At 50.2% G+C, this 24,082-nt stretch overlaps 1 protein-coding gene across 1 annotated transcript in view; it reads right to left on the minus strand.

Moving 5' to 3' along the window:
- Positions 1–2,453: 2,453 nt before the first annotated feature.
- The window catches only part of LOC117226158 (cell adhesion molecule 2), a 129,823-nt gene continuing 108,194 nt past the window's right edge, over positions 2,454–24,082 (minus strand). The window contains exon 7 of the mRNA XM_076525047.1: positions 2,454–5,724. Coding sequence (XP_076381162.1) covers positions 5,593–5,724 — 132 coding nt within the window. The 3' untranslated portion in view covers positions 2,454–5,592. The remainder of the gene's footprint in view (positions 5,725–24,082) is intronic.

Genomic DNA, 24,082 nt, shown 5'->3' on the forward strand with positions numbered 1-24,082 from the left:
TTATTTTTGTTCGGGTGCTTGGATCCTTCGGGTGTCGATCTTTTGCACCAGTCGAATGGTTGAGAAAAATACTAAAGTCATTCTCACGCACCATGCAATTTTCCGTTCTTCGTAATGTCTCCCTTACTGACGCTCAGGTTGTGCACAGAAGTGGACAATTTGGGAAGAGGAGATACGATTCTTCGAACCGTGCGACTCGTTTTTATAGTTGTTGACAATCGATAATCATAAAAAACGAGCAACGAGGCTCCAACCATCGTATCTTCTCTTCCAAAATTGTCCATTTTTGTGGACAATGTGAGCGTCAATTAGAGAGACATTACTGTAGTGTCACATGTTTTCCTATACACTTATATACACTATATATATATATATATATTGTTAATGCAGATTCAGGGCAACACGACCTTTAATAACTGAATAATAATAATAATAGTAATAATTGTGATGCCATCCCTGAATGGGGCCGGTTACTATGGAGCGACCAATCGCTGATTTCGTGCCTAATTAACTGTACATTTGTCGAATAAGACACATTAAATTTTGTCATTCGAATACAGACGAAATAGAAGAATACAACAATTCGGTACGCCTCGTTCGACAAACATAAAGAGATAATTACGCCCGAAAACAAAGCCAAAAGCGCAGCAGTTGTTCAGCTCACGGTAAACCGAACAACTCCGTAACATAAATCAACCAAATAAGTGATTATCGGCGCAAATGACAATGTCGGAACTGGACCGCAAAAGGATTAAATCATCGGTCTGTTCCCAAGGGGCTCCCCTATCGCTAGAAAATTCGAACGGCCGAGCGGAACAAAAAGCGTAGGTCGAAGGTCGAGGAACGTAGCATCGTCCTGTAACAAATTGTGTTCCCAGGTTCCGCATTGGTTCTTTCCGTTCACGATTTCGCAGGACTTCGTTCGCTGCGAATGCAGCTGGCTTGGGAGGCGTCCCATCCCTGGGAATTCCGTATGACCGACGGGAACAAAAAGTCGAAGGTTGAAGACGGTCCGGAGTTGGCCGGTTTCCTGGAGTCCGGCGGAAAACTCTGGTACGAGAATATCGTCGCGTTTCGAAGGCCGAGGAGATTGACGAGGCGAGAATGGTTGCGGCATGTCCGTGGGCTGTCGACTCGCGTCGCCGTAGCCACGGCGGTTCCCGTTGAATTGCCTCGGCGCCGGAAACGAGAAGGCATCCGTATTCGCCGGTCGCGTCGCGATGTCGCGTGATTTAAACGAAACGGAGCAAAGCGGGGAGCAAAACGGAGCAAAACGAAGCGGGGCAGGGGGGAAGGCCGGGGAACGGACTGGCGGCGATGGGAAGGGAAACAGGGGGGTAGGGTGGAAGGGAAACGAAGCGAAAGGAAAAGAAGCAAAACGAAAGAGAGAAGCTGGCTTTCGCGATATCGGCTTAGCAGTTACGCGTGCCGCGAAGCCTTTTATTTTTCCGAGCCGCGAATCGAGGCGAGACAAGGCTCGGGCTCCGCTCGGTGGTTTCGCATCCCAGCCGCCGACCAACCAACCGACCGACCGGCCGACAGACCAGTTATTACGCGGCAACTTCTTTTCCTTCCCCCTCTGTCGTCCCTCGCGGGGAAAAGTTGCAATCCGGAAAAATGCTGGAAAATTCGGCGCGACGCGTCTCGCCGCGCGTACACTCTTTCAGCTTCCCATTCGCGAATGAAAAGCGACCACATAAAATATTCATCGTGTGAAGCGCGATCGTGATTTCGACGGACTCTCTCGCAGCCGACGCCGACTCCTGCTGCTTTTTTCATCCCCTCCCTACCCTTCGCCGGCGTTGTCTCTCTTTCTCCATCGCGCGCGCCCGATTCGCAAATTATCCAGAGGTGTGTGTGTGTGTGTGCCCACCGTCGCGCCGTTCCGCGCCGAAGCGATCCGTCTCTACCGAGAACACGGCGTGCACACTCCCGGAGCTCGATCGCTCTCGCTAATCCGTGGATTTCGGTCGACCGGAGCCGTTAGTTACATAATCTTCCGCCGCGTCGTCGATTAAAATTCAAGTTTGCGAGCACGGCTTGCGACCGAACGGAATCGATAAACCGGCGGGGTCCCGGGATCTTCGCGGAACGAGATAGTCGGATAACGGCATGTACGGTCGAAATACGGTAAACAGTGACGTTGTTACGCGTCACTTCGGAGATACGGAGTATCCGCTTCGCCGAGCCACGGTAATGACGTCGAACGATCACAACGGCGACGGGCCCGGCGAACCTTCTACCGTCCTTCTCCTCCCTCCGCGTCTATCCGGCCTCTTCCTCTCCTCCGTTTCTTCTTCCGCTCCTCGATTCCGTCGATCCTCCACTCCGCGCTCTTCGGCCGCGTTTTATCTTCCGTCGCGCTCGCCTGCATCTCTTCCCCACCCCCTCCCCCCTCCGTGCTCGACTGTAGCCCCCGTTTACCTGAATCAAGCGTTATTTCTGGATAAACGGTCGGTCTCGCTTCCACTCCGACGCGGCTTTGCACCATCGTCGATCTGTCCCGACGCGAAGCGACGCGCCGTCAAACAAAGTACGTACTTGCGTGCTGCATCCGTGTCACACGGCGTCGTTGTACCTGTATGCACACTGCAGGGGCGCGGGCGTGCACGCGTTCGCACACGTTCGCGCTCGCGCGGGCTCTGTCTCTGTCAAGAGAAAGCCACTTGACGCTCGCGCGGAAATTCTACCGGGTACGATCCGCGCCTGCTATTATTGCTATTTATTGCCTTATTGTGGGGCCGCAGTCATTAGCGCCGCGACGGGAAGCGTCGCAACGCGCCGCCGGAAACTGCCGCATGAATAAGGTGAATATCGTGTAAAGCGGATTTAACGAATCGCGCGCGGGCGGGGCGAAGAATGTTTCAGGCGAGCGCGACGAGGCGCCGGGAACAGGCGTGTGAATAGTGCCGACGTTGTTTGCGCTGTCGAGTGTTCGATTTGGGACACACGGACAATGATATTGTGTGTCGGACACATTAATATTAAATCGCTGCAGAGGCGATGGAAATTGTCTATCATACGCGGGGATTGTTCTACGCCGGAGATCGTTCCGTTTGCAAAAATGGGCGAGCTGAAATACGCGAACTAATGCAATTATTATCATTGTTATTTGTTTGGTTGTTTATTTATTTACGGGCGGGATCGGACCGTGTTGTTTTGCACAAGTGTGTGTGTGTGTGTGTGTGTGTGTGTGTGTGTGTGTGTGTGTGTGTGTGTGTGTGATTAGTGGTTTTGGGAGAAAGTGGTACGTGCAGGATGACGATAGCGAAGATCGACCGTTTTGTAATGGTAATTAGCAATTATAAGGATACGGTTTACGAGGTCATGTCGTCGATTTAATGTCTGATGTCTGATTCCAGAGAAAATCCGGATCCGATTCGCAGCGGGCAGGCTGGTGTATTTAGTTTAAATAGACTCGGAATCTCGAGGCAAGATATAGGTAATCCCGTTGATGTTATATGCCATAACCAATTCGGAACTGGTCCGACGCTTGCCAAGGAATGCTAGGTTTAATTGAGTTTGTATGTTCGATAGATCATGCCCAAAATATATGCTATCGGGCGGCCCGAGCGAAAGGTCGCGAGAACCTACCTCGAACACCTTCCAAATAGATTGCATAAATATTGTTGATAAGAAGACCAGACAACAGTAGAAATAATACTGATAATTGGGCCTCTTAAATGACAAATGGCGTAAGTCCCGTTTCTTAATATATATTCTGAAAATTGGACATTTGTCTAATACTTGATAAAAAATACAGAACAGATTGTAGCTTCATTCTATAAAAATGAAATGAAAGAATAGTGATTAGAACATTATTTAACGCTTTGCCTGCTGCACCGACAGTCTCACAAATGTGATAACGTTAAAGCAATATACTTAATCGAATTGAAATCGAAATTGGAATGTCATGTTGTACGACATTATCATCAAATGTTAACGTGAACATACGTCAATTTTAAATGGTAAATAAAATTACTATATATATATTACTATATATTATTACGATTCGACTAATTCTTCATCGTATCGGAGTTAGGCCACAGGTCGACCGAGAGACACAATTGGTCCGATCCATGGCCCACCGAATCCACTTCTATTAAATACTAGGCCAGTCGAGGTTGAAGAACGCTCAGGCGATGCAAGTAGGATAAAATGAAATTATTCGAAGCATCGAAGCTTGAGCAAGTTATCCCCGATGCAAAGTGGCTGGAAAGTTAGCCGACGCGTCTGACTATAACGTGCCGAATCCACTTCTGGTAGACGCTGGGCCACGCGAGAGCTAAACAATGCAAGCGGCGTAAGATTAAACTATTACGAGCACTGAAGCTTAATCATATCCCGCGAACGGTTCGACAGGTTTTTTGTGTCCTTTATCGCCGCGGGCGGAAAGTTATCGTCGCGAAATAATGGTCGCAGTTTTCAACTGTAATCAACCCAGTTCTGTTAATGTCCCGTCGTTCGGCTGGCTTCCTCGGAATGCATACATGTATGCTTTCGCTCGTTTTCCGTCGATGCTACAATTTGTTAATTTTATGAAGACTCACGCGTCGCGAAAACGGCCGGGCAGATTTATTAAAGGACGCGTTAAAAAATTTATCGCCGCTTCAGAAACGGTGGCGAAATGTGGAACGAAGCCGTGATTGCAAGCGTGAATTAATCGCAACTCATTCTCTATTTCCGTTCAGGGATAATTCTGCAACCGGTACTCAGATTTCGAACGAAGAAGAATCCGAGAATCTGAATAACGCGATTGGCTACGACGAGGAAGCGATTGAAACGCTCGTACGGTGCATAATAATTGAGTTCTTTTCGGCGAGTTCGAGGCGACGCGATTCATTAGCTTCGCGATGCATTAACGTCGACGGAAGCTGAACGTGGGTTTTCATTCGGCTCGAGAAAACGCGGACGCTGCAGACGGATCCGCGGCGCATCAATTACGCGACTTCCTCGAAAACGGCGCGATAAAAAGCCAGTTTGGCAGAGTCGGGCGAAACGGGAGTTAGGGGACCCGCGAACGGGACGACGATATCGGGAGAGCCCGAGCATTGTGTCGGCGACGAATATGATTCCGGCGGTTCGAAGTTGCCGGAGTTGCGGGGTTACATTGAGTGATAGAAATCGTCGGAGGGAACTTAACGATTTGCAGGAGCGTCGCGGAGGAGCGAGGGCTCCGGGGTTAAGTCGAACGCGTACGCGGGACGATTGCCTCGGAAAGTTGTCGGGTCCGGGTCGCGCGAGGTAGGAGAAAGAGGGTGGAGAAACGGGCGGGGGTGGAAGAGGAGTCGAAAGGTGGACGGAGAAGGAGAGGGCAGACGCCGGGATAAAACTCTGAAAGAGTAAACTTCGTCGAGAACGCTTCGCACGGATCGAAAGTTGGCTCTTCGAGTCGGGCAAGAAGCGTTCGGCGAAGCTGAATTCTCGGCGCCGCCCCGCCGTTATTCCGCGGGGGTTGGAAAGGTGAACGAAAAGCGCGAAGGTGTTCGAGCACGAGGCTCGAGAGCCGCTCGTGGCAGGGAAGTCCTGGCCACCGCCATCGTTTCCGTGCCCGGCATCCGCTCTGCGCTGGAACCTCTTGACTCCGCGACATCAACAAGTGACTAAAAGAGTAGCAAAACGTGTCTCGTCGGGCGCCGCGGACCGCGATAACGCTGCTCGAGATAAGGAAACTTGCCGACCGTCCTCCTCCCGGAACAGCTTCTCCGTTTCCCCGCCGATTCCCTGTAAAAAAAAAAAGAAAAGAGGAACTATTTACTTTCCGAAAAGTGTGCGGAACTCCGAAGAAAAATAACGCTGGAAGCATTGAGCTGCCGCGGCCGGAATTTTCCTAGCCACGTGCAAACACGAGCTCGGCAATATTCGTTTGATTTTCGAACTTCGATTCGTAAACCCGCGAATCGCAACCCGGGAATCAAATTAATTCGATTCGATGGAACGCGAATGATTAATTTGCCGTTTCTGTTAAAAATCAACCCGAAGAAAATCTGGAGGGCCGCTGCACTTTTAAAGTTCACCGTGAGAGCCTACTTAGGGGTTAAAGCTCCGCGATATTGATTTTATTTTGATATTAAAGCGTCGGGGTCGTTGATCTTCTTTTGATATTAAGAACTCTGTGGTATTAATTTTATTTTTGTACTAGACGTATTGATTCTGCCTTGATATGAAATCTGCGTGGTATTCATTCGAATTTGATATCAATGGTGAAAGAGAGATGAAGAAGAAAAGAGAAAGAGTGAGAGAGAGAGAAACAGAGAGTCCGTAGATATTAATTACGGTATCAAAGAACCGTACTGTTAGTTTTATTTTAATGTCCGGATAGGTGCGCTCTTCTTTATTTTGTTTCCACCGAAATCTAGTTAACCCCGGCGATACCTCGCGCACAACTGGGTCAAAACGTGCCATTTCAATCCTGTTGCTTTACATTCGCTGAAATCATAAAGACGCTCCTCCACTTCGAATTAATTAAACATACACGGTCCCCCGTAATTGTTGGGGGCCGATTAAAAACCGTAGCGACTCGAAAACCAAACGGATGCCGGCAGAAGAACCATCGTCGGCTCGATTCCGGCGCGTTCGTTCGCCAGCATTAAACACGTATTACGGTCGAACTTTTGTCCACGTTCTCCAATGACTAGACAGATGTGCCCCTGCGGTATACATTTTCTATATACATACACCTATATACCTGTATACATATATTTGCTCTGGCAGCTTCATCCCCTGAACAAACAATAGAGATATACGTACACACACACACCCGTACGGAGTCCGGTTCGATGAAAGAAACGACGGCAAACGTACGGAGATTCTGCAGCGATCGTACATTAAATTGGTTCGTATTAATCGCGGCTCGAATCAGCTCGGTCGTGACGGAACCGATGGCGCGGCCGGTGCTGCGCGACCATAACGGATAGATGGACGGAACGGATAAGCGAATGGGCGAATGGGACGCGGCGAAGTTGTAGCCGAGGAACGCGAGAAGTCGTGGGTGTTTCTGCCGCCCGGCCACCCCTCGCGGAGGGTGAGTTGCCGGGTCCGAGTGGCTCGAGGCAAACCGAAACAACCGAAAGTTCGAAAGCATTCGGTTCTTCCGCGGCTGTGGAGTTTATCGCGGTGGGGACGAACGGTTGGTCGGTCGGTCGGTCGGTCGGTTGGTCGGTCGGTCGGTCGGTCGGTGGGTCGTGGGCGCGTGCGCGAAACCCTCGGCACAAGGTTCGAGCAGAAACTCGCACGGCACCGTGGCCCAGCCTTCGGCAAATGCATGCCCTGTAAATTGCCTGGCATTTAATTACCATGAGTAGGCAGGCCGTGCACGCTAAAGCCAAGAGCCCTCTCTCGCTTTCCTCTCCTTTCCGCCGCCTCTCTTTCTCCTCTCTTCGCCTTCTCTCCTGTCTCCTCCCTTTCGTTCGCCTCCTCCTTCTGTGCCGGCCGCGTTCTCTCCTCCGCGTATCTCTCCTCGTCCCGGCGCGGGGCGGCGCGGAGCGGCGTTCACCTTTTGCAAGGTGCTCTCTACCCACATATCCGAGACCCACCTGCACAGACACGTGCACACAAACGCGCACGATCCACCCCCCTCTTTCTCCGTCTGACTTAGGCCTCGCAGCGTACAACGCGTGTTACCAAGTACCGCTAAATTAAACACCTGCTTCAGTCAAACGGTACGAACCTCTACTCACCGCCACGACCTACAAACTACACGGCTCGAAGCTCGCCCTTCGGTACCCCTCGCGACTTCTCCCCCCCCTCAAACGTCCCCCGGGAACCCCTTTTCTTCGCAGCGCCTGCCGCTTTCTAATTGGACGGCGCCGGGACGCGTCGACGTTTTTTCCACCTGCTCCACTCGCGACGAGCACGATGACACGGGCGAAAGGTGTCCGTCGTGAGGCCGACTTTTTCCTCGCTAAACGCTTTTCCAAACGCCTCCGACGGCGTGGAAATGCTATTCCCATCGACCCCGGCGAGCACCGGCGACACGGCCTCCGGCTTAAAAAGTATGGGGTCATGACAGGCTTCGCTAAAACTGAAACATAAGAGCTTCGGCTTGTCGCCCACGCTGTCTGCCGGAGCACAGAAAGCTCTTCGCTCCGGTTTGATCCAGTTTAATGAACAATGGCAATCAGCGCGTCTCGAGACCATTTCTTCAATTTCTGCTCTTTAATGTCACTCTTATCGGATCCGCTGTGCTGTACTCCCTCGGACGATGCCAACGCTGTGCTTGGGCGGTTGGTTAACCCTTCGGCGAGAAGCTTCTCGACAGAAGGTTCTTACTCGCCGTCGCCGGTCGCAGCTGGCCTCTCGAACGCGACTACTACTCGAGTGTGCCGCGGCTGTTTGTATTAAGCAATAATTGCTTTCATTCGTGAGTGGATCGGCGGAACTCGCCAGGCAGTGTCCACGGCGTTGTAGCGGCGTTATCGAGCGGAGAAAGCCGCGACGCGAGCCTCTTTCTCGGGGGCGGTTTCAATTTATTCCGGTGAAAATCCGCGGGAACGCGGCTCGGCCCTGCGCGGAGGGCGGCCGCCCCTTCGGAGCCATCTCCGGTGGCCTTGATTCGCGCTGTTTTCAAGAGACACTGACGTAATTTCCTACGGCGCTCTCCCGTCTCACGATGCATTTTAATTTAGCCGGTTTCTCGAGTTTGCCGGGGCGCCGGTGATTCGTGAGTCGGTGTCGCGCGCGCCTCGAGGAGCTCCACGGGGTGGATCTTTGGGGGTGTTTTTGATTTGTTGGCTCCCGCGGGACGGCTGCGAGAGGGATAGAGAAGGCGCGAGAGGCGCGGGAGGGGGGGCGAGGAACAGCGACGGAGCTATACTGAAACGAACAGAATGATGTCATGGGCCGTGGGACAGCGCGGGTCGGTGCGCGCGCGGGGAGAATGTCGTGTGTGCGAGCGAGCGAGACAGAGGGTGACGGAGGGTGAAGGGTGCGAGAAGGGCGAGAGAAGGGAGGCCAAAGTGGACGAGGGTGAAGGAGACAGAGGCAGAATAAGACACGGAGCGGCGAGGGAAACGCGTCGCGCCGGGAACCGAGCAAGAGAGAAGCGGACAGGGTGAAAACCATGGGCGTACGACGGAACGGAGGGACGAACGGAGGAGGAGTGGTTGGGTAACCGCACATTATGTGATTTCTACAGGGAGCTAGCTAACTTTGCGATTGAATTGTACCGGCGACAATGGCAATCTGCCAGGGCACTCGACGGCTCCTCCGAGCAGGATTTTCATCGATTTTGTCGCGTTTCCCGCCGCATCGCGTATCCTTTCGCGATTTAAATTCCTTCGCGATGAGAATGCGAACGGGAAATCGACCGCCGCGGCGGCAAGAGTATCTCTCTCTCTCTCTCTCTCTCTCTCTCTCTCTTTCTATCTCCGTTCCTCTCTCCCTTCCTCTCTCTCTTTCTCCCTCTTTCACTCGCTCCTTTTCCTCTCTTTCTCGCCGTCTCACTCCGCTCGTTCTTTCGTGTACCCCGACTTTAACCTCAACTTTGCGCCCCGCTAACGCTTTTTTCGTGCCGCGGAACTTTCGCCGCGCGTACACGTAGCCCGCCGAGTCGGTGAAGCGACCGGGATTACCAAGAATTTCGCCCAACTAGCCCGCGAACCGTGTATAACTAATGCGCGCCGTGTTAATGCGGACGCCTTCGGAATTTATCTGCCCGAGCCATCGCGTACGCCGACGACTCGTTCATCTGTTTTCGCGAGATCCGAACCGGTTGATAATTTTATCTGGAATAACACTGATGAGCTCCCTTGAAAAATGATCGCGCGAACCGCTCGAAGAATTCAACGATTTCGGAAGCCGGCGATAACGCGCGAGGATTGAATTCAAGAATAGGTGGAACAGGCGGGATTTCAATAACTTCTCGTGCTCAATAACTTCTGGGGATCGTCGCGAATTTGTCTGCCGGATGGAAGCATCGTTGATGAATTTTTAAAGAATCTAAACGGAATGATCGGTCATTCTGGACCGTAGAAAATGAAGATCGACGGGCGAACGCAACAACAAATGTTTCATTGAACGATGCCGAAAAGATTAACGCGATTTTCTTATTCCTTCGCCGCCGTCCGAAATCGAACGGTTCTTTGTCCCAGCGGATCGGGTAATTCGACGTTTCGTTTCCATGGCAGAAGTTCCAGTATCCCATCGGTGGCTAAATCGATGTCGGACCGAGGGACGTTTCACCTTCGGCAGCTCGAATATTGGAGGACGAGGCGATGTCGGCGTTGATATATCCACGGGACGATCGCGCCGCGCGGATTCTGTGCGATTCGATCGCCAACGCCCACCGAATTTGCTTGGAACGCGGGAGAAGAGAGACGAGAAAGAGAGAGAGAGAGTGAGAGAAAGAGAAGAGAGAGAGAGGGAGTGAGGCGTTCGCGAGGACCGTCTCGCCGATAGCCGAAACGTACGAGGAAACAAACGTTACGGGGAACGATGCATGACATTCGACGGGGAAGGTTTGGTCGGAGACCGATGGAATTGCCGGGCGATTCCGCGCGAAGGGACGAGGAAAAGTTGCCACGGTAGTGTTCCGATCGTCGCGCTGCCAGTTTTTCTCTCGGCCCTCTCGCATCGTGTGTAGTCATCGCACTCGGCGCGCGCGAAAAATGAATACGTTCTTCAAAACGACCGTCCTGCTTACGGTCGGTGGTCGATGGCGAGCGCAGTTTGCCGAGCCCTCGAGAAATACCGGCTCGCAATTTCGCGTAACGAAAAACAAATAGCAGCCATCCATCGAGCTCGCCGCTGCCGCTGGAAGACGCGTGGAACAAGAAAGCCGGAGGTAAAAAGGCAAGACGTACAAGGAAACGAACCTACGTACGTACGTACGGCGGCCGGCATTGCACGAATGAAAAGATAAAAGGGTATCGGAACGGGTCACGGACACAAAAAGGGAATCGGTCGGTCCCCCGCGTCTCCTCGGAACCCCCGGCTTTTTTTTTTACGCCGCCCGGAAAACCGGGCCACGGAAATGCCGCGCGTCCCCGCGACGACGATCGCCTCTCCCGGTGAAAAACTTGCCGCAGGAAAGAGCGGGCGCAGTTCGAGTTTCGGTTTGCCTTGGTTTGGCTCGGTTTACGGAGCGTTACGGTAAATATTTCAAAGCGGCGTTCCTAAGCGAACCGACCGGCCCCGCGGTAGTTGGCTCACGCTCGTCCGGGAAACAATCGGTTTTCTCTCGAATTTTAAAATCGTAATGCCCTCGCGCGCCCCTTTTTTCCCCCGTATCGGCGTATCGCCGGCCACCCCGGCCAGGATCCCTTTCAAATATTAACTGCAGAAACGGAACGTATCCGCCGAACGTCGGGCACCGTCAAACTTTAAACCAAAACTTTTCTATATTCTGCCGGATCCGAAGGCCGCGCCGAAGGGAATCGATGGCGTTTCCCTTCTAAACGATCGACTACCCTCCGCCGTTCCCGTCATAATCACCGCGGGATAATAGCATTATTTGCTCTGTCGCCACGGAACCGGCGCATCCCGAGCCGTGAATACGTCATCGCGCCGTCGTACAGCTTATTCAATAATCTCGAAGTTCCGCGCGCCGAACAGGGTCTACGAGGCGCCGGAACTTCCACTTCGTTCGAGCGGACTTGCAGAAGGGTCAGAAAAGTATGTTCCGGTTGAACGTTTGTTGCAAAGTAGATTGTGCTCGGAGTTCCTCCGGATCGCGAGTCTGAAAGACGCGCGCCGTCTACTTTCGGACGAAGTTCGGGCGATGCGTCGGTCGTGGCAGAATACTCGTGGACACGCGTTCTCGCTCCGGGCGCGCATTTTTCACGATTCCGACGCGATTTCCGGTCCGCGGCTAGTGGGTCAATCCCACTTAGGGGATAAATAAATAAAGCCGCGGCGGCGGCGGACTTTGTACGCGACGGCGACGTCTCCGCGGCGCTCGAGTAAGAAATTCCCCGGCGAGCCGGCTCGTTTGCGAAATAGATGACAGACGGAAAGTCTCTCGATTCTTTTTGCGGGCCGTCCGCGTCTTGGGGGAACAACAGCGGCGGAAGTTCGATGAGTTGTCGCGCGAAGAAGCGACAGCGGGGGAAAAAGATTCGCGTCGGCGGACGACAGTTGCCGCGTCGCGGCGACGACTCCGACGACGGGTCGCGGGGCAAACTCGGACGGCAATAAGAGCTGCGAGAGAAAGAGAGTCAAGAGAGAGAGAAAGAGAGAGAGAGAGAGATAGGCAGAGAGAGAGAGAGAGAGGACCGGGCGCAGAGGGTCGCGACCCGCCGAGGAATTGCTCTCGCAGGAAGTGGAGGAATAATAAAAGCTGGCGACGTCCGACGCCGCGGAAAACGATACGGCCGTGACATCGCCGTTAATCTCTCTCGGCCGGGAAATAAAATCATTCGGGTGTTTGGGATCGATCGTGTGCCCGTCGTATTTCACCATTATGGATCGTCACGCGTGACGCGCGGCCGCGAGAGCTTTGATTTATTTTAATAACAGAGCGAAATTCCAATAGAATTTGTACCGTCGGATGGGCTCGGCTGTTAACCGCGCGACACGCGAATCGATCGAAAATGAAAAATGAGCGTCCGCGTTTCTGCAACGCGTTGCTTTTCCGTTCGACCCGTCGGCCGCCGGATCGAATTCGGAAAATTCGGCAACGACCGGCGGCAGACGAGAGAGACGGCAGAGCAGCTGCACCGGCATCACCAGCACCAGCACCAGCACCAGCAGCAGCAGCAGCAGCGATCGTTGCGGGCTGGAGGAATTGAAAGTTCCGCGGGTACCAAGTTAAACGGCGATTCCCGGCTAACGCTCGGCGGGCGCGCGCGTTCTCTGTGCGGTGTATCGTTGAGTAGCTTTCGCGCGTTAATGCCCTTTCTAGATAGAAGAGAAGTTTCGGCGTACACTTGGCACGTAGTCGGGGCATCAGTAAATTTCCATAGTCGGCGAACTGCCGACACGGAGTGGGGGCACGGGATTGCGTTTTATTACCCTTGTGGTCTGGCAGTAGATTATAGCCTCCGAAATATAACTATTCGGACAAAACGGGCGAGCTGCGCTACTCGCGGCGGCCGCTCCGCGCCGGTCGCTCCGGCTCGCGCGAGCCGCCTCGCGCCGGCTTCCAGAATTCGGAGGAATAATCAGCGACCGTGCTCTCTCGCAAACAGTTGGAAAATGTTTACCGATATGGACCGAGAGCCGGCACCCGGCCACGGAGCGCGATGGAGAAATCAAAGCGCGAAACGGCACTAATGGTAAATCGATTCTCATAATCCGGTCGGTCGACGCTGCAACGGCAGATTCGTTTAATCTCCTGCCCGACGAAAACGACTGCCCTTTTCCTCCGACCGAGTAATTTATCTATTTTCTCGGCCATGTCCCGTCCCGTTCCGTCCCGCGTCCCGTCCCGTTCCCGTTCCGGTCTGCAGGAGAATTCCTTCGCCGTCGGGCACGTAACGCTTCTTTCGGAGACCGCAACCCTCCGCCGGTATATAATACTCTTCTGGTTAACCCATTTAACAACGGTATCCCTCTATAACTTTCGTATTGACATTTCCCGTTATTTGCAGAGCACGCGAACCTGGTTCATGCTGTTGATGATTTGAACACGTTAAGCGCCATGTCGGTCACCGGTGACTGACGCTACACTTTTGCGTCCGGACCGCGTCAGTTATCGTTGACTGACGATTTATACATTTTAAATAATCCGACGTTCATAAAAGATGCTGCTCCCCGTCAAACCGGTCTGGATTTTCTCTGGAATCGTGTCAGGCGTCTATACGGGCAGCATAACCGTGTAAACCTGTATATTCTTATGACTAATAGCATTTTTATTCTCTTTTTGCGGTCAGCGATCTTTTGGTTCATAAAAAAATATACTTGTCTCTAATTCCAATCTTTTTCTTTTTAAACGACGTATGAAAATGAAAATTCGCGTAAAGATTCGCGTAAAGATTCGCGAAGTAATAAATAATAGTAATAAATAATTATAAATAATATAAACGATTTATCATGGAAATGATAAATAATACAACTTCTACGTATTTGTAATCGCCTGGGCAAGGTGCACCGACCGATGGAAACTCCTAATACGGAATTAACAAGCAAGTTAACAATCTTTCAGATCGTTCCTTTCGCTCGAATTATTCAGCGCGGCCGTGTACGCTTGCCTCGCTACAGCATCATAATTCACACGCGATGATCAGACGCAGATAATAACGTCCGAGTAATTTAAAACAATGTCGCGAGCAATGGTGGCTGGCAGGGGACTGGCGGGGATAAAATTATAGGAAGAAGTAACGAGAAATGTTGGAGCAAAACGTTCGGAGCGTGCAGCGCTAAGTGGTGTGTCCGGCGTTAGGCGAAATTCCCGTGAACGCGAAATCGATCGAGGGAAACGAGCCGGGTAGATGAGAACCTGTGCAGTTATCGCGGACTTTTTCAGCGGAAATTCCTTCCCGATAGCACTTTGTATGCAACGATCGCGGCCCCGAATGCAACGCGTATCGCGGAAAGGCTGCGCGAACGGGGCGATATAGGAAGGAAACGAGGAGGAAGCGAGCAAGGAAAGGAAGGAAGGAAGGAAGGAAGGGACGGAAGGAAGGGAGGAAAAGGAGGGCAGGTCGGCTAGGTACGCAGGGAAGGAACGCAGCACGAGTTTGAACGGGAGTGGGTAAAAGTCGGGACACTTTGTTTTTCTTCTTCTTTGCCGCTTCGAGCTAGTTCGTCGCGGCAAGTGTCAACGAGGCGCATGGAAAAATATTTTTCTCCGGGCTCTCTCCGCATAGCGAATGTCGCGGACAAGGCGGAAACTTTTGCCGCAAGTTTCGCAGCTTTTTCTTGCCGGTGCTCCGGCGTCCTCTCCTGTACCCCGCCTTCACCACTCGTCATCGGTATACCCATTCGCCGGGTGTACCGGACCGACCTGCAACGGCACCCGGGAAAACTGCATCCATCCGCGAATGAAAGATGCGGCAAAGTGGTCCGTGGAAGAGACGACGAGCGATGAACATGTGGCGAATCTATGTATATTGCACGAGCATCGCGAGAGTTCCAACGCTATCCGTCCCTCTCGCTTCTCCGGGCTATCGCTCGACACGACGCTTCCTGCAAGTTTTCCAATGATAAGACCATGAATTTTTAGACTTCCCGGACGCCGATAGATGTTGGAATTATCGGGACAATTTAGAACGCTTGGTCTCAGATTTTATATCGGCTCGCGAAACGCTCATTTCTTGGGGGGGGGGGGGTGCATTGTTCCTTTTCTTGTTTCGGAGCTACAATGATCGCAACTTCTTCGCTCTTAACATGCTACGGTAATGTCTCTCTAATTGACGCTCAGTTTGGTCATAAAAATGGACAATTTGGGAAGAGGAGATACGATTGTCCGAGCCTTGCGGTTCGTTTTTATAGTTACCAACTGTCAACAATTATAAAAACGAGTTGCAAGGTTATGTCAAAGTTAAATTACGCTTATTTCTTGGGGGATGCATTGTTCCTTTTCTTGTTTCGGAGCTACAATGATCGCAACTTCTTCGCTCTTAACATACTACGGTAATGTCTCTCTAATTGACGCTCAGTTTGTCTACAAAAATGGACAATTTTGAAAGAGAAGATACGATTGTTCGAGTTTTGTTGCTCGTTTTTTTATAGTAATCGATTATCAACAACTATACAAACGAGTCGCAAGGTTTGAATAATCGTATCTCCTCTCCCCAAATTGTCCATTTTTCTGTACAATCTGAGCGTCAGTTAGGGAGACATTACTGTGTCTGCGGGGTCGCAGATCGAGCTTTGCTCGCGTCTAACGGGAGAATTTTGTGCAATCAGTGAATTTCGAAAAAATCCGCGTTTTAGAAAACATTTAATATTTGCAGAACTGGCTATAAGATTTGCATAACAAGCGTATGACGAGGATTTTTAGGATCTCACAGAGGGGTGAGAGTCTTCGAAGAGTTAAATTTACAAAGAATTAAATTTACTACAAATTAAAAGAATAAAATTGTTTAAATACCTCTATATCAAATACCTCTCCCGCGCGTTGTATATTTATAATTTCCCAGAAGAAAATGGCAGCTTATTTTTAGCGCAGGTCCACGTTCACCCCGCTGCTTGAAGTTTCGTAAAGCAAGAGTTAAATTTCAATTGAATTTAAAAGTAACGAATTGCGGTCGTATTTAATGGAGTATGCTTGAAATATGCATCACAAATACGCAGCTCAGTTGCGCAAATAAAATAAGCAAATATCGGTGTTCTCTTAAATCTGTGCAATCGAATTGCTGCGCTAAAACGCCTCCGCAATTGCTGTGCCATTATCGAAAACGATGCGATTCATTGATATATTAACGGATTCGAATTTTGATAAATTTGGAGTTCTATGCAAAATTTCAGCGCGTAAAAACGAGAAGAATCGCAAAAGGGAGCGTACATTCCAAGCCGGTACGAACGACCTGATTTTGGCATTAGGATGGCTCTTCGGGTGCGAAGAGCTGATATCTAAAATTTCTACCGGATATATATATATATATATATATATATATATATATATATATATATATATCTGGTAGAAATTTTAGATCACAGGAGTCTTTGGGAAGCGGCGGCCTGTCGCAGCCATAAACACTGGACCATCCACGTTATAGCATCGTCCTCTACCTCTGAAATCCTGGAAAAGTCAATTTACCCTCGGGATAGTGGTCGCACTGTCGGTTCCTTGTACTCCTTTTTCACGGAAGATACGCTTAGGGCGAAATGGAAGGGACGCCGACCCAGTGGCCAGATTTTTCGGATCGCGGAAATCTAGAATGCTCCCGGAGAAACCGTGTCCCGTTCACGGCGTCTCCTATAACCGTTATCAAACAATAAAGGCCGATTGGTGGCTCCGCGGACGCAATTACTTCGATCTAAACCGGCGCAATCTCCGAACAGAGTGCGAGAGATAGATACGTCCGCGGAAACGCGGCGAGATACCGATTCGTGGGTAAACACACACGGTTATTCGGCCGGCGGTCGTCGTTTCGAAACCAGCCAGTATCTGGGTATCGCGGATTCGTATCGCCGGTGCGGTTATAAGACGACATCCGAGCGATAACGCTCGCATGGCTATCCTCGGTTCGTGACCGGGTGAAACCGGACGGAGGAAAGATGAATGGAGACGGTGGACCGTGAGGGGTTGCGAGGTGGACAGGAAAGGGCTTGGGCTTGGGGGGAAGGGCGGTATCGGAGGAGAAACCGGAGAGCTGGAAAACGCGAGTACGTAAGGAGATAAGTGTCGCAACAGGGAATACAAAGTCTGTTGTTTGGCTTTTTCTCTTTCTTTGGGACAGGCTGCGAGAGCAGGCTCTGTGTCGCAGCGTGCGTCCGCTCGGTCGCTCGCGACCCACGAGAAAATACTGCTCCATAGTTGAGCCGTACGTAATCTATATCCTCCACCCCATCGTGCCATCGTGCCATCGTGCCATCGTGCCATCGAGCCGGCTGGCTGGCTGGCTGGCTGGCTGGCTGCTGGCTGCTCGTTGGACCCGTACCCTCCGGAGTAGGTAGACGCCATAAATTTCGCGGCTGAAAATCCCTCGATACGCACGCGGGGCGGAGAACGTCCTCGTCTCGCTCCTGCTCGCTCCGATCCGCCGCCGGATCGCTCCGGCTCGCTTCGACACGCTCGTTCGTTTGTCCATTCCCCTGTTCATCCGCGGATACCCGGCTCGGAGCGCGCGTTCCGCGAGATACGCATTCGTCGATCCGTTCGACAGGGTCAGCCCCGCGTCGTCCGCGGGAAAAAAACGACAACCTGGGGGACTGTCTTAAATTTTCATCAGCAGGACGCCGCGTCCCCGCCGCACCGCGCCGCGGCATATTCGCCTCTTCGTTCCGCGGTCGCGAATTCCGAAATCTACTACTATCCTCTCTTTTCTCCCCTAATGCCGGGGCCCCGCCGCGGATTTCTATTTTCTATAATATAAGAGCGCAATCGATCGACGACACTCGTGCACGCCAGATAAGAGCAGCTCGCCGGGATGCCGAAACGCCGCGCCGCGCCGCGACGGAAGCATCGGTTTTTCACGATTCCGCCGGTGTACATCTCATTCGCAGTTTCGACTGCCGCGCCAGTTTATCCGCGCCGGCCCCTCGCGTCCTCCATTCCGCTTCTATGAATTTTCGATGATCCGGAGCCGAGTCGGCCCGATACTCGCCGCTGTATTGTCTTCCCCGATCGCAAATTCCGCTCGATATCTCCGATACGCGTGCCCGCGTATTTTTACGGGCGCCGCCGCCGCCGCGGAGCACTGCCAATCTATTCGATCTATTGTTCCCCGGGATCTTAGTGCCCTGTCTAGAATACACCGGCGGAATTTTTCCTCCTAACTTCGCCTGAAAATGTGGTCGACGGTAATACATATAACGCGTTCCGTTTAATTGTTTCGCTCGCCGTGGAACAATCGACGAGCGTCGATCTTGCGCGTCGTCGACCGTGCAATTTCGCAGCGGGAAAGTCGTGGTATTCTTGATTGACCCGATGACCAAGAATAATTTTGCTGCTTTTTTCTAAGTGTTGATGAATGAGCAACTGTATCGGGTGTCCCAGTTAGTGGTGCAATCGAGAAGGAGGCGATTGCGCGTGAAAAAAAAACAAATCGAAAGTAAGGAATCATATTTGTTCGTTTGTTCAAATCGATCTTTGAATATTCGACGAGAACGCGTGAATTAACTATGCTTTAGATCAATCTGTGATATAGATAGATGATTTAAATGATGTATGATTCAATCGGTACTGATATCATTAGCATCAACGTGATGTGCAGTGTCACTCGTTTCTGTCTGTGGATTTAGAATGGATTTAAATGAAAATAAGACGTGTAATTTAGTTATCGACTTACTTTATCGATGCAAAAATTGCTGAAAATGCTGAATATTCGAAATCCTCGGTTGTAACGACGCTGAGACATCCTGTATAATGCTATTTGTGGACAATGTTAGAAACTTGGTTGCTATTTGTGTTTAATGTTAAAAGCTTGGTTGTTCAGTTTGCGTTTTTATTATTACTCTATTATTATTATTATTACTATCATTACGTCGAGTTTTTGTAGAAAAATAAAATAATATATTATTAAATAAAATTAAATCCGGGGCGATTATTATTTTATTTTTCTACAAAAGCTCGACGTAATGATAGTAATAATAATAATAGAAAAATAATAAAAATGAAGACGAAAACGGTAGAACTGACCAACCAAGTGTTTAACATTAAATACAAATTATACATATATATATAATATATAATATAACATTAAAAAATTAAATAAAATTAAATCCGGCCCGATTATGGTAACTAAACCAAATAAAATAGATGACGGCATCGTGGCACCCTCTTCGCGGCACTCTCGTAAACCGCAAAGTCGCAGCTCGAGATAATATTGCCGCGGGAAGCTGGACGAAGGGAGAACTTTTGTGGCGTTCGAGCAGACAAGAACTTAACGTTAAATGGCCCGTAAGATCGCAATCGATCGTAAAATGAAGCTGCTTACAATAAAATCTCGTCGTTCGCGGTGCACGTCTGCGAAGAGCGTCGGGTTAATAACGATTTCTAACGCGGAATAGTTGTCCGACAATGGATTCAGCGACAATAGGTGTGCAACCGTTTGCCGCGGTCGAAGGATAACGCGTTAATCTCGACTGGCGAGGCGGATAATAACGAGCGGAAAGTTTCGTCGGCGTTGGTATCGATCTCTCGACCGGTGTTCTCCGGTCACGAGTGAAACGCGCGGCGCCGGATGTCGGTGGCGCGTGTCATCGCCGGCCGCCAACGCGGGAGTCGAGGGTGCTCGTGTTTCGCTCGGTTTTTCAGCGGACAGCCGACGCGGATAATTAGGTTCGGGGGAGAAAGAATAATCCGGCGTCGATCCGGCCCGGGGTCCGATCGATTACGCGAAGTGCGGTCTCGTTCCTGTGACGGGGACGGAGAACTCGATTCGCGTCGAGATGCCGGATAAAATCGATCAGCGGGCCAATCGCGTTAATTCGGGGGAGAGGGAGCCGAAATTCGAGGAGACCGTTATTCGAGAGCCACTGGCCGCTGACCACGGTGCTCGATTTTCTTAGAAAATTCGACCAGTAATGATCAAATTGTTTTGCAAGCGGAATATCGTTGCGTGCATTTGATTTCTTTTTTTAGGAGCTCTCGCATCTCAGATCAGATTTATTCGCTGTACAGTAAAGTGAATGCATCTAATCGTAAACCTTAAATAGTAGTTCATAGGTTATTTATACGTTTATATTATATGTCTAAATATTTGATTTATTTACTGTCTGATACGTGTAATTGATAGGTTTCGAACATTTATTTATACTAATAACTGAAGAAATAGAAATGATTGAAAATCATCTAAATTTTGATAATCGCGTTTCTCTTCGATCCAAACGAGCATGCTCCTGATTGTTTAAAAACTGAAAATTTTGATTTTTTAAAGTATTATAATAATAGTAGAATCAATTGTACGGAGAACAAGCGAAGAAATTTGCTACAAAATAGGTTATTTGTGATAAGGATCTTCTTCGAGGAACAATCAACGTGAACACAGTTTCATACTTATAAAACACGATGGGATCGATCTATGACGATTTTTATTTCAAAGTCGTTGTATCTCAACAAGTTAGATAAAAAATGGCAATTACAATTCGAGTATTGGTACGTAACTGTTGCAACCGCGAAGCCTGAAAATAGCCGCGAGTTTCTTAACACTAGTTTTCGGGAATAATGTTACGCTGTGCGTGAAACCGAACCCTCCGTTAACGAGCCTCATTAGCGACAAAAGGAAATCCAAAAATCAATAACGATGCATTGTCGTTACTTGACAGAAATGATACGCGCGTTTACGAAGCGTAAACACGATATGTTGCATTTCGTTGCCTGTCGACAAGCGAGTTTTCAAGCAATAATGATTCCAGTCGCATTTGCAGAAGGATTCGGCCACCGTTCGGTCGTTTCTATCGACGACTGATATCGATGCGCTCTTCTTCTTTTCCGTAACGAACGGCCCCGATCGTCTTCACTCGCGTTGCACGTAAGAAATCGAAAATCGCCGCCGCGAGTGCGGTAAGCTGAAACCTTGATGAGCCATTGATCCGGTGCTCGATGCACACGATTGCCGATTATTCCGATTATTATCGGAGCATACGCAATGCACATCCGGCTACGGTTTTTAGCTCGTGGTCATCCTGCAAATTATCGGCCGCAGCCCCGGGGATCGAACGCCGGCGGATTTATTATTATTATTATTATTATTGTTGTAATATTCGTCTTTGTTACGGGGATGAATACGGTTGTTACAATGGAACGATAATAGTAAAAAATGGAAAGGGGAGGGGGTGGGGGCGCGATATAACAGCTCCGGCAGCGTTCTGTTTTTCAGCTAAGTTATATTCACGATAATATTCGCGGCGCGCTTTGAATCTTCGTTAACCCTTCTGCTAATAAAGACGAGTACAGTCATAGAACCGTCGGGTTGCCGGCAGCCAGCAACTATGGGGCCGCGATTCGAATGGAAGCGCCGAAGAAGAAGTTTTAATACGAGTCACTTTAATTTAGTCACTTTGTCGGCGGACTGAATTAATGAAAACCGCGGAAAAATTGTGCCGGGGCTCGCGCAAAAATATCGTGTTAATCAACGGCGCTGATTGGCTCGGCAATAAATATTTTATTATTTATTCCGTCGTCTGTTTGTTTATAATTCACCGTCTATTAACCCGGCGCGCGAGCCGGCCCCGGTTGCGGCAATCGATAAAGAAAATTGTTATTGGATTTCATAAATTTGAATAAACTCTTTTCCATTCGTCCGCATTTTCAGCAATGAAATATCAACCGCAACGTAACAAAGGGGACCACCGTATTTATCAACAACACAATATATAGCCGAAAGAGAGGCTCGATCCGCGGCGTATTTAATTAAAATTCCGACCGGCAGATATTCCCGTCGAAAAATCTCGTCAAAGAGGACCATCGAAATCTTTTAAACAACAACTCTCGAAGGACGGTTTCATCAAGAGATATTGGCACGTTCAATGCCCCCAGAAATCACGCGACCGCGAGTCCGATCGACCCGTTGGCACTCGAAATTGTAACAACTGCAACGCTGAAATATTAATTTACACACTTATTTATTTATTCATTCGACCGGACAGGGTGAACATACTTAGAGGCCCTGAGATTTATTATCAGCGATTAATTAATTGACCGCCGCCGATTTTTATGCAAAATACAAATTGCGCGCATCGATCGCAAGAAACGGAAATTAAATAGCAAATCCGATCCGAACATATTATAATTTTATCGAGGGCTGTTTAATCGTCAAATTTATAATTATAACCTCAAGTATAATAATTTTTAGTATGATTATCATTTTATTGCGGTCTGTCCGATCGCTGCGCCACCGCTTTGTTTACCGGCTTAATTAACTTTAACGTTTACCGAACGTGATATTAAATTCTTCTATATTTTTTTTCCTCCCCCCTATTAATTCTTCAATAATAAAAGAACATTTAACCTTTTGCACTCGAGTAGCTACTCCCAGGCGCCGTTAAAAATTGTCACATCACGTCTCAAAATAATTTGATTAATTTTGTTTATATTTAAAGAGCTGTCGAAAGCGTGACTGCGAGCACGGCTCGCGACATTCAATTTTGTATGCATAAAATGCACCGGGTCGTATAAAATGGCAAAACCGTGGCTACGGAGAAATTATTTCAAGTTTTCCGTCGATTCGAGCGCAAAGGGTTAATACGTGTTACTCGATAAATATAAAGTAATTTATTCCCGAAAACAAAACCAGCCGCGTACGCGGCAACGACGACGTTGTGTAATTATAATGCTCGGGCTTGTTTCTTTGCGATTGAAATTGGACCATTAGCCAGGAGTCAGGGCCTCGAAAAAAAGAAAAGAACTACGGAATAATAGCCTGCGGGTAACGTGTTAACGCACGGTCGATCAAATCCAGCGAACCGGAGGGGCGAAACATTATCGCGGCGTTGTTTCGCTAGCAGCTGATTTTCCGAAGCTCTCCGGCGCGGTCGGGCGAGACGGGGCTGCCAGGGGGCTGGCCAGAGAGCCGCGTGGAAACTCGAGGGGGTGGAATCGAGTGGTTCGGCAAGCCCAAGACGTTGTCGATCGTCGTGCTCGTGCCCGGTGGCGTGCAAACCCACTCGAATCGTAGTCGTTTCCATAACGGTCCGAGTACACCGTGCTGCACCGGCTCGCGCGTAGATAGAGAGATATGGACAAGAGGGAGGGCGCACGACGAAAGGGTGCGAACGTTCGTGCCCTCCCTCTCGTTCTTTCGACGGCCAGCGAGCGCTCGTAGAGAGAGAGCCAGGGGGCGAGGGGGTGGTTCGAGGTCTGTACAAAGCGGAGGGAGAGAGAGAGAGAGAGAGAGAGAGAGAGCAGGACCGAAAGAGCGAGAGAAAGAGGGAGAGAGGAGGATAGGCAGAGAACGACGAGAGGTGCACTCGCACAGGTGTCGAGGGAGCCGTGGCCAGGGTTATAGGTATGGCCAGGCCGAGCCGTTGGTCTTGCTTAATCTGATTACAAGCGGACCGGGTGGGGATCGATATTTTCGCGTGAGTTTTCCAGGCAATCGGCCGCGAGATAGCGCGGCCCGGCATATTTTATACGCGTTCAGGCCGGCCGACCCCATTTACCACCCTGTCCGTTCGTTCGTCCCTAGGTCCCTTCGTTCGTTCGTTGGTTCACTGCCGGCGTTTTATCAACCGTCGAAACGACGAAACTTGCGGTCTCGGGGCCGGCCGTGTATTTTTTCCGCGAGCCCGCCCCGTCTCCCCCCGTCCCCCCTCCCACCCCCGGCAAGAACCGTGGCGCGGAGCCGCGCGTCCGGAAACCGCGCGCGAGCCGTTACGCGAGGATCCAACGGATTTAAAACTATCGATCTCGCTACGGACCGAAGATATTTATGACGGATTAGGCGCGGGGGCGAGCCGGGTCGCGTGTCGATACACCGGTAGACTGCAGCGCGATTTTACGCGCGGATTTGGCGCCGGTGACGCGAATATTTGTTCTCCGGATAATGCGTTTCCGAATTATTCGACGGGATTAAAGCGCGGGTAATTGGGGCTA

This window comes from Megalopta genalis, chromosome 11, assembly GCF_051020955.1.
Source record: "Megalopta genalis isolate 19385.01 chromosome 11, iyMegGena1_principal, whole genome shotgun sequence".
In the NCBI taxonomy this organism is placed as follows: Eukaryota; Metazoa; Arthropoda; class Insecta; order Hymenoptera; family Halictidae; genus Megalopta; species Megalopta genalis.